This window comes from Salvelinus alpinus, chromosome 26 (genome assembly GCF_045679555.1).
Source record: "Salvelinus alpinus chromosome 26, SLU_Salpinus.1, whole genome shotgun sequence".
Classification (NCBI taxonomy): Eukaryota; Metazoa; Chordata; class Actinopteri; order Salmoniformes; family Salmonidae; genus Salvelinus; species Salvelinus alpinus.
Genome location: NC_092111.1, coordinates 12,733,330 through 12,748,129, shown reverse-complemented (window position 1 = coordinate 12,748,129; position 14,800 = coordinate 12,733,330). Strand labels below are relative to the sequence as shown.

General features: G+C 43.4%; 1 protein-coding gene across 7 annotated transcripts in view; it reads left to right on the top strand.

Annotated features, from left to right (window-relative positions):
• LOC139554762 (CUGBP Elav-like family member 3) overlaps nt 1–14,800 on the top strand; it is a 41,129-nt gene that overhangs the window by 15,989 nt on the left and 10,340 nt on the right. For 4 of the 7 annotated variants that reach the window (XR_011670890.1, XM_071367876.1, XM_071367873.1 and 1 more), the window contains exons 4-7: nt 11,687–11,735; nt 12,526–12,654; nt 13,118–13,197; nt 13,522–13,665. Coding sequence is in view for 6 of the 7 variants with exons in the window: in XM_071367876.1 (XP_071223977.1) it covers nt 11,687–11,735; nt 12,526–12,654; nt 13,118–13,197; nt 13,522–13,665 (402 nt within the window). In the remaining variant the exon portion in view is untranslated. The remainder of the gene's footprint in view (nt 1–11,686; nt 11,736–12,525; nt 12,655–13,117; nt 13,198–13,521; nt 13,666–14,800) is intronic. The other 3 variants (XM_071367877.1, XM_071367875.1, XM_071367874.1) reach the window with 2 other exon arrangements.

The following is a 14,800-nucleotide window of genomic DNA, read 5'->3' as shown; positions in this document are numbered from 1 at the left end:
CTGTTGGAAGGTGAACCTTCGCCCCAGTCTGAGGTCCTGAGCTCTCTGGAGCAGGTCGTCATCAAGGATCTCTCTGTACTTTGCTCCATTCATCTTTGCCTCGATCCTGACTAGTCTCCCAGTCCCTACTGCTGAAAAACATCCCCACAGCATGATGCTGCCACCACCATGCTTCACCGTAGGGATGGTTCCAGGTTTCCTCCAGACATGACGCTTGGCATTCAGGCCAAAGAGTTCAATCTCAGTTACATCAGATCAGAGAATCTTGTTTCTCACGGTCTGAGAGTCTTTAGGTTTCTTTTGGCAAACTGCAAGCTGGCTCTTACACTGAGGAGTGGCTTCCGTCTGGCCACTCTACCATAAAGGCCTGATTATTGGAGTGCTGCAGAGATTGTTGTCCTGGAAGGTTCTCCCATCTCCACAGAGGAACTCTAGAGCTCTGTCAGAGTGGCCATCGGGTTCTTGGTCACCTCCCTGACCAAGGTCCTTCTCTCCCGATTGCTCAGTTTGTCTGGGCGCCCAGCTCTAGGAAGAGTCTTGCTGGTTCCAAACTTCTTCCATTTAAGAATGATGGAGGCCACTGTGTTCTTTGGGACCTCCAGTGCTGCAGAATGTTTTGGTACCCTTCCCCAGATCTGTGCCTCGACACAATCCTGGCTCGGAGCTCTACGGACAATTTGTTTGACCTCATGGTTTGGTTTTTGTTCTGACATGCACTATCAACTGTGGGATCTTATATAGACAGGTATGTGCCTTACCAAATTATGTTCAATCAATTGAATTTACCACAGGTGGACTCGAATCAAGTTGTAGAAACAGCTCAAGGATGATCAATGAAAACATGATGCACCTGAGCTCAATTTCAAGTCTCATAGCAAAAGGTCTGAATACTTATATAAATAAGGTATTTCTGTTTTATTAATACATTTGCAAACACAAAAAAGCTGTTTTCACATTGTGATTATGGGGTATTGTGTGTAGATGGCTGAGGATAATTTTTTAAAATCCATATTAGAAGAAGGCTGTAACGTAACAAAATGTGGAAAAAGTCGAGGGGTCTGAATAATTTCCGAAGGCACTGTACATATTGCACTTTGGTGGAATTAAACTGACTAAACCTACAAAAAATGAAGACGTATCCCTATGACAACAGAAATCCAGCTACCACAAGTTGGTTCTTACCCCTGTGCAATATAGAATATGGACAAACATAAAATATAATTAACATATGCTTACAACAATTCAGACCGAGAAAATGTCAACGATTCAGAATCAACTCTGGAGTATACTGTACCTACTTCCGTATACATTACATGGATAAACGTATGTGGACACATTCAAATTAGTGGATTCGGCTATTTCAGCCACACCTGTTGCTGACAGGTGTATAAAATCGAGCACACAGCTATGCGATCTTTATAGACAAACATTGACAGTAGAATGGCCAGTTCTGAAGAGCTCAGTGACTTTCAACGTGGCACTTTCAACGTCATAGGATACGATCTTTCCAACAAGTAAGTTCGTCAAAATTCTGCCCTGCTAGAGCTTCCCCGGTCAACTGTAAGTGGAAACGTCTAGGAGCAACAACGGCTCAGCCACAAAGTGTAGGCCACACAAGCTCACAGAATGCGTAAAAATTGTCTCTCTTCCGTTGCAACTAGGGTTGCACATTTTGGGGAATATTCAGAGGTGGAATCTTTCTGTGGGAATATATGGGAATTAACGGAAATATATGCAAATTAATATTAATACCATTTAAATGTAGATGTTTTTTGCATTGGATATATTTTCCATATCACATGGAGACAGAAACATAAACATTTTACCTTATCATCAAGTGGACATAATTGCAAATTAATAAATCCTTCCAATAGAAATAAAAAAATCTATTTAGTTACGAATTGAACTTTAATTAAATGAGTTGACTCTTCACATGGGATGATTTCACGAAACAACAATAGAAAGGGAATATTGAATGATCCCCAATGATCCATCGCATCTCCCCAAAAATATGTAAAATGATAGTCTAGAAACTAAAGCTTTGGTTGTCTTCCTCTCAGGCTTCCATGTCTTCTCCCTGGACCTCCTCAATGTCCACCTCTTGAACATCAGACTCTGAGGCCTCATCTTCACTGTCACTTTCCAACCTTGTTGAGGATGGCTCGTTGTCAGGCTCAAAAAGCCTCAAATTTGCCCGGATGGCCACCAATTTTTCAACTCTTGTATTGGTCAGCCTGTTGCGTGCTTTGATGTGTGTGTTCCCAAACAAGGACCAGTTGCGCTCTGAGGTGGCTGATGTTGGTGGGATTTGGAGGATGATGGAGGCAACAGGGTAAAGAGCCTCAGATCCACAAAGTCCCTTCCACCAGGTGGCTGATGAGATATGTTGGCACGACTGCCATATTGCATCTCCATCCCAAGGTCCTTGCTTGGAAGTGTACTTCGCCAGACTGCCAAGAACCTTGCCCTCATCCAGGCCAAGGTGGCGAGACATGGTAGTGATGACACCATAGGCTTTGTTGATCTCTGCACCAGACAAGATGCTCTTGCCAGCACACTTGGTGTCCAACATGTATGCTGCGGCATTTATGGGCTTCAGGCAGAAGTCTTCAAGCTTTTTGATGTATATCAGAACTGCAGTTTTCTCTGCTTGGAGCAACAGTGAAGTGGGCAGGGCAGTACGGATTTCTTCTCTTATATCTGCAGGCAGAGTCTGAACATCAGACAGGGTGGCATTGTCTCCCTCAATCCGTGCAATGGCTACTTCTATAGGTTTCAGGAGTTTCAGGCAGCTTACCACTCTCTCCCAAAATACATCATCCAGGAGAATCCCCTTGATGGGGCTGTCCATATCGGCAGACTGTCAAACATGATGACAACACCACCCCAACGGGTGTTGCTGGGCAGTTTCAATGTGGTGCTCTTATTCTTCTCACTTTGCTTGGTGAGGTAGATTGCTGCTATAACTATAACTTGATGACCCTTCACATACCTAACCATTTCACTGGCTCTCTTGTAGAGTGTATCCATTGCTTTCAGTGCCATGATGTCCTTGAGGAGCAGATTCATTGCATGAGCAGCACAGCCAATGGGTGTGATGTGAGGGTAGGACTACAGTCTGATTTCTCTATGATATGCTTGACCTTCACTTGAACTCTGTTGAACTCTGCATCCAGCAAATTAGTAGATAAAGCATGTCTGGTTGGAGGGGTGTATGCTGGGCGAAGAACATTCTGAAATCTCTTCCAATACACATTGCCTGTGAGCATCAGAGGTGAACCAGTTGCATACACAGCTCAAGGCAGACATTCATCAGCCTTTCTCTGATTACGTTCCTCCATTAAGTTAAAAAACCATCTGATTCCAGGAGGACCATGAGCTGTTGCTATCGATAAGGTGTCTGATTCAAAATTTTCACCTCGAATAGAAGTAGAGGGACTTTTGTCAGAGGTTGCTTGTTGTGAGCGCTGAGAGAACGTTATGCACTTGGCCAGATGATTCTACATCTTTGTTGCATTCTTCACATATGATTTGGCACTGTATTTGCAAATGTACACAGCTTTTCCTTCTACATTAGCTGCAGTGAAACGTCTCCACACATCAGATAGTGCCTGTGGCATTTTCCTGTAAAGATTAGAAAAAAATGAGTAAGATAAATAGTTAAGCAGTTAGATTAAACAACTCCTTTTAAGATACATGTTTTAAAATGAAACATGTATGGAAACAGGTGAATTAACACTCCTCAGTTATCAGGCTCAAGCAAGCTAAACCCACATGGTAGCAAAAACAAACTAACAGAAATTGTTAACAAGTTAGAAATGATTTAAACACACTTTGCTGTAGGCTACTATTTACTAGTTAACACAAAATCATGTATGTCGTATAAAATATATTCACCCCACCCAGTATTGTAATCAAAACTTACCAGAAAGCATGTAGTCCTTGGCTCAGACAGTGTAGTAGTGTGGGCTCAATACCATCTCATTAGTGTGCAAGATCTTGACAATCAGCTGTACATGTGATGGAAGAGTGCACTGCACATGTGATGGAAGAATGCACTGTGCATGCAGAGGGTTGCAATTCCATTGAATTGGGGATAGTTTAACCAAAATATGCCACAAGACCTAGAATTGCCTTATGTGTATCCCACAAAAAAGATTCACTGTTAATAGCTAACTTTTTTGATGAATTTAAGCAAAATTCCCCAAATTCCCGGGCTTAACTTCCCATGGAAAATTTCCGGACAAATTACGGAAATTTACCGTAAAGGTTCCGACCCTTTGCAACCCTAGTTGCAACACTCACTACCGAGTTCCAAGCTGCCTCTGGTCGCAACATCAGCACAAGAACTGTTCGTCGGGGGCTTCATGAAATGGGTTTCCATGGCCGAGCAGCCTAGGATCCTAGGATCACCATGCGCAATGCCAAGTGTCGGCAGGAGTGGTGTAAAGATCGCCGCCATTGGACTCTGGACCAGAGGAAACGCATTCTCTAGAGTGATAAATCCTGCTTCACCATCTGGTAGTCCGGCGGACAAATCTGGGTTTGGCAGATGCCATGAGAATGCTACTTTCCCCAATGTATAGTGCCAACTCTAAAGTTTGGTGGAGGAGAAATAGTGGTCTGGGGCTGTTTTACATGGTTGGGGCTTGGCCCCTTAGTGCCATACAATGACATTCTAGATGATTCTGTGCTAATTTTGTGGCAACAGTTTGGGGAAGGCCCTTTCCTGTTTTAGCATAACAATGCCCCCGTGCACAAAGTGAGGTCCATACAGAAATGGTTTGTCAAGATCGGTGTGGAAGAACTTGACTGGCCTGCACAGAGCCCTTACCTCAAACCCTATCTAACAGCTTTGGGATGAATTGGAACAAGCCCATCATCAGTGCCCGACCTCACTAATGCTCGTGGCTGAATGGAAGTAAGTCCCGGCAGAAATGTTCCATCCTGTGTAAAGCCTTCCCAGAAGAGTGGAGGCTGTTATAGCAGAAAAGGGCGGACCAACTCCATATTAATGCCCTTGATTTATGAATGAGATGTTCGACAAGCAGGTTTCCACATACTTTTGGTCATGTAGTGTAACTCTACTTTTAGAGATACACTGTGCATCTTCTGATGAAGAAAAGCAGCTAGAGGAAAGAGTAGCATAAATAATTGTGGTACTTCTCTCTCTTCCTCTTGTATGACCCCAAATAAATAGAATTGTTTAGTAATTCTACAATAGGGATTCTATTTCTATGTACGACCCAACCCCAGAGAGCCTTGAATATATAGACAGACCGAGCATGACTAGGGAGGAGTAACAGTGACATACTGATAACAGACTTTGATTACAGGTTGTTGGCACGTGTGTGTGTGTGCGTGGGAGATTTCCTGTCTTTGTTTGTGTTTGTGATTGTACCTCTGTTTCTGCTCCTGCCTTTGTTACTTTGTTCATCTCTTTGTGCGCCTGAGTGTTTTTCTATGTCTGTGTGAGTTTCTTTTTGTTTGCATCTGCGAATAGAGATATAGCCTATATTTCCACCGATGTATTTTCTGTACTCTTAAGTATCTCTGTTAGTGTGTGTTTGTGATGTGGAGGGAGAGATGAGGGAGCGGAGAGAAGAGGGGGGATGGGGTGGCAGGTTGATTATGGTCCCAGGTCTCGTTGCCAGGAGACGGTGGGGACGAGGGATGCCAGGTTGCTAGGTAACCGGTGTGATGCAATGACCAGTGCTGTGTGATGGAGAGGAGAGAGAAAAATTGTCATTGTGCCCCCCCATCCCCCCCCCCCCCCTCCCTCCCTCCCTCCCTCCTTGTAAACACTCTTGAAAAATACAGAGATGGTCTCCACTGATATATTTACCGTTCAGAGTCCCTGCTTTTCTGGAAGACAGGCAGAATGGATTTGAGATAAAAAGGGGAGACATATACAGTGGGGAGAACAAGTATTTGATACACTGCCGATTTTGCAGGTTTTCCTACTTACAAAGCATGTAGAGGTCTGTCATTTTTATCATAGGTACACTTCAACTGTGAGAGACGGAATCTAAAACAAAAATCCAGAAAATCACATTGTATGATTTTTAAGTAATTAATTAGCATATTATTGCATGACATAAGTATTTGATCACCTACCAACCAGTAAGAATTCCGGCTCTCACAGACCTGTTAGTTTTTCTTTAAGAAGCCCTCCTGTTCTCCACTCATTACCTGTATTAACTGCACCTGTTTGAACTCGTTACCTGTATAAAAGACACCTGTCCACACACTCAATCAAACAGATTCCAACCTCTCCACAATGGCCAAGACCAGAGAGCTGTGTAAGGACATCAGGGATAAAATTGTAGACCTGCACAAGGCTGGGATGGGCTACAGGACAATAGGCAAGCAGCTTGGTGAGAAGGAAACAACTGTTGGCGCAATTATTAGAAAATGGAAGAAGTTCAAGGTGACGGTCAATCACCCTCGGTCTGGGGCTCCATGCAAGATTTCACCTCGTGGGGCATCAATGATCATGAGGAAGGTGAGGGATCAGCCCAGAACTACACGGCAGGACCTGGTCAATGACCTGAAGAGAGCTGGGACCACAGTCTCAAAGAAAACCATTAGTAACACACTACGCCGTCATGGATTAAAATCCTGCAGTGCACGCAAGGTCCCCCTGCTTAAGCCAGTGCATGTCCAGGCCTGTCTGAAGTTTGCCAATGACCATCTGGATGATCCAGAGGAGGAATGGGAGAAGGTCATGTGGTCTGATGAGACAAAAATAGAGCTTTTTGGTCTAAACTCCACTCGCCGTGTTTGGAGGAAGAAGAAGTATGAGTACAACCCCAAGAACACCATCCCAACCGTGAAGCATGGAGGTGGAAACATCATTCTTTGGGGATGCTTTTCTGCAAAGGGGACAGGACGACTGCACCGTATTGAGGGGAGGATGGATGGGGCCATGTATCGCGAGATCTTGGCCAACAACCTCCTTCCCTCAGTAAGAGCATTGAAGATGGGTCGTGGCTGGGTCTTCCAGCATGACAACGACACGAAGCACACAGCCATGGCAACTAAGGAGTGGCTCCGTAAGAAGCATCTCAAGGTCCTGGAGTGGCCTAGCCAGTCTCCAGACCTGAACCCAATAGAAAATCTTTGGAGGGAGCTGAAACTCCGTATTGCCCAGCGACAGCCCCGAAACCTGAAGGATCTGGAGAAGATCTGTAGGGAGGAGTGGGCCAAAATCCCTGCTGCAGTGTGTGCAAACCTAGTCAAGAACTACAGGAAACGTATGATCTCTGTAATTGCAAACAAAGGTTTCTGTACCAAATATTAAGTTCTGCTTTTCTGATGTATCAAATACTTATGTCATGCAATAAAATGCAAATTAATTACTTAAAAATCATACAATGTGATTTTCTGGATTTTTGTTTTAGATTCCGTCTCTCATAGTTGAAGTGTACCTATGATAAAAATTACAGACCTCTACATGCTTTGTAAGTAGGAAAACCTGCAAAATCGGCAGTGTATCAAATACTTGTTCTCCCCACTGTATGTCACCCTCTTTACTTCAGCCTGTTTGGGATTTATTGATACAGTGAGTGAGTGGAGGGGACAAGAGATTATGAGCTTTTCTCTGGTTTGGAAGAGGGTAAGAAAGGAGGGAAGAATGTGATTAACAGGGATGTACACACCCTGTCTCTCCTAACATCTCACATCCCACATTCAAACTGCTCAATAAATGCAAGTGTGTGTCTGAGTGTGTGTGTGTGTGTGTGTGTGTGTGTGTGTGTGTGTGTGTGTGTGTGTGTGTGTGTGTGTGTGTGTGTGTGTGCACAAGCATCTGTAGGGTAATGTGTGTGTTTGCATTGAGGGGATGGGGTCAGGTGTGGGGGAGGGGTCTTGCTGTGATTTGATTGGATAATCTATGGATTTAATATCTCATACTGTAATCCCAGTGAAATCCTTTTTGGCATCACAGAGGGAAAGATTAACTGTGTGCTCATGTCAATGTGAGCAAGAGAGTGTCTATACATATGAGACTGCCAGGAACAGTGTATGTGTGCAAAGACTGCCTATGTGGACATTATGTTTGTGCCACTGTGTTTGTTGAGTTTGAATAATTATCATAATGTCTCTGTATATTTGGATTTGAAAAAAGGACAACATGCACATTTAAAGCTAAATTGGGTCACAGATAGGGCGGGTTTGGCCTTTGGCTGGGTTTAATCTGTGCTGTGTTTTTAAAATGAGCCTGTTGATTTGCAGAAAAAGAGAAAATATAGAAGAGAAAAATATTAAAGTGGCTCGGCTTGCACAGTGTAATAGAAGCAGACATTTTCTTGGTCCCTACAGTATCTGCCCTTGAGGCAGCAATTAAATGCAACAGGCACCATCCCTTGTCCTTTTGTCCCTACAATTCCAGTTCTCCCCCAAGCATCCTTTCTCCCTCACGACATACACATCTAATAATCCCAGCGTCTCTCAATCTAGTACCACCCTTTATTTCTCATAGGGTTTTTTCTCTCCTTCATCCATCTCTTTTTCTCCCCTACGCACGATGTTCTGGGCAACCTTGTTTACCTGCTGTGGATCTCATCACAGGGTTGTCATGGTGACCGCAATGCGAGGTGGAGACTTTGTCAGATTAGCAGGGCTGGTTGCCGTGTCAACCTCGAGTGCCACTGCCTTGTTGGCCTCCACTTCTCCACTATAATCTAATTCCATTATCTTGTGCCATTTGCTCAGCTTCTCATCTCTTTATCACAACCATGGTAACCGTGGAAGCACTCAAGTCATAGATAGACTAACCTAGCGTTTATAGGAAACATACTCTGTAATGTTTTATTCAGGGCATATTACATCCTAAAATTCGATTTGAGACATTTGTTGTGTCATGATTAGGCTGTGTCGTTAAAGTCGAAGTGTAGGCTACGATGTGATCTTTTGGTTTTGTTCTGTGTTTTAATACAGTAGTCTTTCACCCGTTGCAAATTAGGACTGCATTTATTCCGCAACTCATTTAGTGGACGACTTTATCCAAGGTGACTTTGCCGAACATTTGAGGCGTGTAGAAAAACATCACCTCTGAGCACAAAATTCTATTCTATTTACTGACTACCGGGAACATTCACAACGTAAAAATGCATTTTGATTACTGTTTTCAATCCTTCCCGGTAAACAGGTGCTTCTTAATCCACATGGTCATCTAATTAATTGTCGTAATCAATGGGACACTCCGTTAGAAACCCAAGGCCTGCTGGTGATGATGTTTGTGCATGCAGATGGCAAGGGCCCTGCCAGCACTGATCAATACTGTCTCCTGGTGACCAATCAAGGATGATCAATCAGAGACAGGGATCAGTGACTGACTCAAATGTCACCAGCTCCATAATTAAGACCTTAATTAAGCCACCGTTAACACACTGTGACTCTGCTATGCTCCTCTCTGCTCGCCAATCACTGTCCTTTCTGCATCCTCCACCTGCTCTCCTTCTCAGTGCACCACCACACATGTGAAAGAGAGTATAGAAGTGCCAAGCTTGACCTGCATCATTATAATGATTGTGTCAATGGTCCACAAAAGTAATTTTTGTGGATTGTGTTTTTATGATGTGTGAAAAGTTGTCTGTTTCCTTATTTGTTTTGGTTGCTCTTTCCTTACTCTGATTCTATCCATTCCTCTACAGCTCCTTCCCCCTCTCTCTCTGTTCAGAATCTCCACCATTCTAATCCAGCGTGCTTCTGTAATCCGGATTAGCCAGCGAGCGTTCTTAATCTTATCACTTGCCTAATCCCGCGTGGTTGTGTGCCTGTGTGTGGGTGCTTTTCCTGTGTGTGCGTGTGTGTGTGTGTGTGGTGTGTGTGTGTGAGTGTGTGAGAGAGAGAGACACACTCACTCTCTGGGAGGGAATATAATTGATAGGGAATGAGAAGAGAGGAAAAGAAGAACAGTAAGCCAGGAGTGTGATGGGCAGGGCTTCATTAGAAGCCGAGGGAGTGGCCAGCTCATATTCCAGCCCTTTCTTGTGTTCTACATACATACACAATATATGTACAGTAGCAGTCAAAAGTTTGTACACACCTACTCATTCAAGGGTTTTTTCTTTTTTTTAAACTATTTTCTACATTGTAGAATAATAGTGAAGACATCAAAACTATGAAATAACACATATGGAATCATGTAGTAACCAGAAAAGTATATATTTAATATTTGAGATTCTTCAAAGTAGCCTCCCTTTGCCTTGATGACAGCTTTGCATACTCTTGGCATTCTCTCAACCAGCTTCATGAGGTAGTCACCTGGAATGCATTTCAATAAACAGGTGTGCCTTGTTAAAAGTACATTTGTGGAATTTCTTTCTTTCTTAATGCGTTTGAGCCAATCAGTTGTGTTGTGACAAGGTAGGGGTGGTATACAGAAGATATCCTTATTTGGTAAAAGACCAAGTCCATATTATGGCATGAACAGCTCAAATAAGCAAAGAGATACGACAATCCATCATTACTAAGACATGAAGGTCAGTCAATCCGGAAAATTTCAAGAAATTCGAAAATTTCTTCAAGTGCAGTCGCAGAAACCATGATGAAATTGGCTCTCATGAGGACCACCACAGAAAAGGAAGACCCAGAGTTACCTCAGCTGCAGAGGATACGTTCATTAGAGTTAACAGCACCTCAGATTACAGCCCAAATAAATGCTTCACAGAGTTCAAGTAACAGACACATCTCAAAATCAACTGTTCAGAGGAGACTGCGTCAATCAGGTCTTCATGGTAGAATTTCTACAAAGTAACCACTACTAAAGGACACCAATAAGAAGAAAAGACTTGCTTGGGCCAAGAAACACGAGCAACGGACATTAGACCAGTGGAAATCTGTCCTTTGGTCTGATGAGTCCAAATTTGATATTTTTGGTTCCTACAGCCGTGTCTTTGTGAAATACAGAGTAGGTGAACAGATGATCTCCGCATGTGTGGTTCCCACCATGAAGCACGGAAGAGGCGTGTGATAGTGTGGGGGTGCTTTGCTAGTGACACCGTTGGTGATTTATTTAGCACTCAAGGCACACTTAACCAGCATGGCTTCCACAGCATTCTGCAGCGATACGGCATCCCATCTGGTTTGCGCTTAGTGGGACTATCATTTGTTTTTCAACAGGACAATGACCCAAAACACACCTCCAGGCTGTGTAAGGGCTATTTGACCAAGAAGGAGAGTGATAGAGTGCTGCATCAGATGACCTGGCCTCCACAATCACCCAACCTCAACCAAATTGAGATGGTTTGGGATGAGTTGGACCGCAAAGTGAAGGAAAAGCAGCCAACAAGTGCTCAGCATATGTGGGAACTCCAAGACTGTTGGAAAAGCATTCCTCATGAAGCTGGTTGAGAGAATGCCTAGAGTGTGCAAAGCTGTCATCAAGGTAAAGGGTGGCTACTTTGTAGAATCTCAAAATATAAACTATATTTTGATTTGTTTAACACTTTTTGGGTTACTACATGATTCCATATGTGTTATTTCATAGTTTTGATGTCTTCACTATTATTTTACAATGTAGAAAATAGTACAAATAAAGAAAAACCCTCGAATGAGTAAGTGTGTCCAAACTTTTGACTGGTACTGTATGTAAAGTACATATGAAAATAAACAAGAATCTTCATAATTATGGATGTGCCTTGGGATAAGAGGACCATGTAATGTGGGCTTTCTATTTCAGATGAACCGGCCCATTCAAGTGAAGCCAGCAGACAGCGAGGGCAGAGGGGGTAAGAGACACCCCTCCATAGCAACACCTGTTCAAACAACACCTGAAGAGAATTGCAACTGTTCAATCAACACCTTTCCAAAACACCTGTCTAACGTGTTACATTTTGTAAACAACAAACTACAACGTTTCAAGACAAAACCCTGAAATGGTTTCAGCCCAGCTTCAACAAAAATACCCACTCGTCACTGCTGCTAAACACCACCTGCTTCTAAACAACACTTCTAGAAATTCCTCCTAACGCCCCCCCCCCATATTCAAGTAGAAGCATTCTTAAATGCCAGACTAAAGAAAGTAAGTATAATAACGATTTCAACTGCTGTTTTCATAACCTCAAAGACATTGTCACCTAGCGTACAGAACAGTGGATGACGAAGGAGCATTCCAGTCAGAGCCAGATCAGGCTCTTTTGTGCAGCAGGTTTATTGATAATGCACTCTGGTGGCCTTTTCCATATATAGCAGGGTTATCGCACAATATTCACAGACATCAATATACTATATATTGCAACAACATCCAATTTAAAAATGTAGCTGATTGATTAACACATTGGGTTAATCAAGTAAAACAAGGTGCAAATTCCTGAGCATGTTCTTGTGTTGTATGATAACTTTTCCTCTTTACCTACATTTTATCCTTTCTCTCTCAATCATTCAATTATTCCATTCTAATTCATGCCCTTTGCCTCTACCTATTATTGGCCTCAACCAACCACTCTCTCTGCTCTTCTCTCTGTCCATATTCCTCTCTCTTCGTTCCGGTTTTGGCGCCTCACCTCACATTCCCCTTAGAAGACAGGAAGCTGTTTGCTGGCATGCTGGGGAAGCAGCAGTCGGATGCTGACGTGAGGAAGATGTTTGAGGCGTTTGGGTGCATTGAAGAGTGCACAGTGCTCCGCGGGCCTGACGGCACTAGCAAAGGTAGCTAACACCATTACTGCAACACTGACCGCTACAACTTATAGCCTTACATCAACATCAACACCAACAGCACTAAAATATTACCATTAAGGTCAGGAATCAGTCACATCCAAACTCGTGACACTACAAAATGGATGCTTCATTTTCTGTGTTTGTTGTATGAGGTATGACTATTTTATAATTTTATTTAACTATTAGTTGACCAGGTAAGTTGACTGAGAACACATTCTCATGTACAGCAAAGACCTGGGGAATATAATGATGCAATATGTTTTATAGGTCATAGTTAATAATGCTCAACGTGGTTTATGAGCTATGATTGATGAAGCAATTAATGTTTTGTGGACCACAGTTAATGACGCAGCTATAACTAATGAAGCGCCGATTGTCTGATGCATTTTCTAGGGATATGTTGTGTCACGTGTGGGGAGGCCAGGGTTTGACGATGTGTCATGTTTTGTAGGCTGTGCCTTTGTGAAGTACCAGAACAACGTAGAGGCTGCGGCAGCCATCAGCACTCTGCATGGGAGCCGCACTCTACCGGTCAGTCTCTCTCTTTCACTCACTCACTCACTCACTCACTCACTCACTCACTCACTCACTCACTCACTCACTCACTCACTCACTCACTCACTCACTCACTCACACACACAGTAATTTAGACAACATAGGGACTCATCAACAGTTAAACACTGCTACCGTCAGACCTCCTCCTACACAAACACTCCATGGCCTACTGTAATTTATAGGAGGTGAGAACATATTTGTTGAATGCCCTCATCAGTCCTCGTGTTAGTGATATAGGTCATTTGGTTACAGAGATGTGTGTCATTTTTGCTGTGTAATATCTGTAATCTCTCCCTGCAGGGTGCCTCCTCCAGCCTGGTGGTGAAGTTCGCCGACTCTGAGAAAGAGCGAGGGATAAGGCGCATGCAGCAGGTGGCGTCCCAGCTGGGGGTCATCAGTCCCATGACCTTACACCTCGGGGCTTACAATGCCTACACACAGGTAGTGAGTACTAGTAGTACTGAACCCCAAACACAGGCATTATGCAGAGATTGTAACACACTAGTTGTAGTAAAATGGTTATGTCCCAAATGGCACCCTATTTCTTATATGGGTCAAAAGTAGTGCACTACAGTGCATTCGGAAAGTATTCAGGCCCCTTAACTTTTTACACAAAAAAATCCTTATGACTCTACATCAGGGGTGTCAAACTCATTCCACGGAGGGCCTAGTGTCTGCAGGTTTTTGGTTTTTCCTTTCAATAAAGCCCTAGACAACCAGGTGTGGGGAGTTCCTAACTAATTAGTGATGTTAATTCATCAATCAAGTACAAGGGAGGAGCGAAAACCCGCAGACACTCGGCCCCCCGTGGAATGAGTTTGACACCTGTGCTCTACATAATGACAAAGCGAAAACAGGTTTTTAGAAATGTTTGCAAATGTATTCAACATTTTAAAACAGAAATAGCTTATTTACATAAGTATTCAGACCCTTCTGCTATGAGACTTGAAATTGAGCTCAGGCGCATCCTGTCTCCATTGATCATTCTTGAGATGTTTTCTACAACTTGATTGGAGTCCACCTGTGGTAAATTCAATTGATTGGACATGATTTGGAAAGGCATACACCTGTCTATATAAGGTCCCACAGGTGACAGTGCATGTCAGAGCAAAAACCAAGCCATGAAGTTGAAGGAATTGTCCGTTGAGCTCCGAGACATGATTGTGTCGAGGCACAGAGCTAGGGATGGATACCAAAAAATTTCTACAGCATTGAAGGTCCCGAAGAACACAGTGGCCTCCATCATTCTTAACTGGAAGAAGTTTGGAACCACCAAGACTAATCGGGGGAGAAGAGCCTTTGTCAGGGAGGTGACCAAGAACCCGATGGTCACTTTGACAGAGCTCCAGAGTTCCTATGTGGAGATGGGAGAACCTTCCAGAAGGACAACCATCTCTGCAGCACTCCACCAACCAGGCCTTTATGGTAGAGTGGCCAGACTTGGCTTGGAGTTTGCCAAAAGGCTCCTAAACAAGATTATCCGGTCTGATGAAACCTATATTGAACTCTTAGGCCTGAATGCCAAGCGTCACATCTGGATGAAACCTGGCACGGTGAAGCATGGTGGTGGCAGCATCAT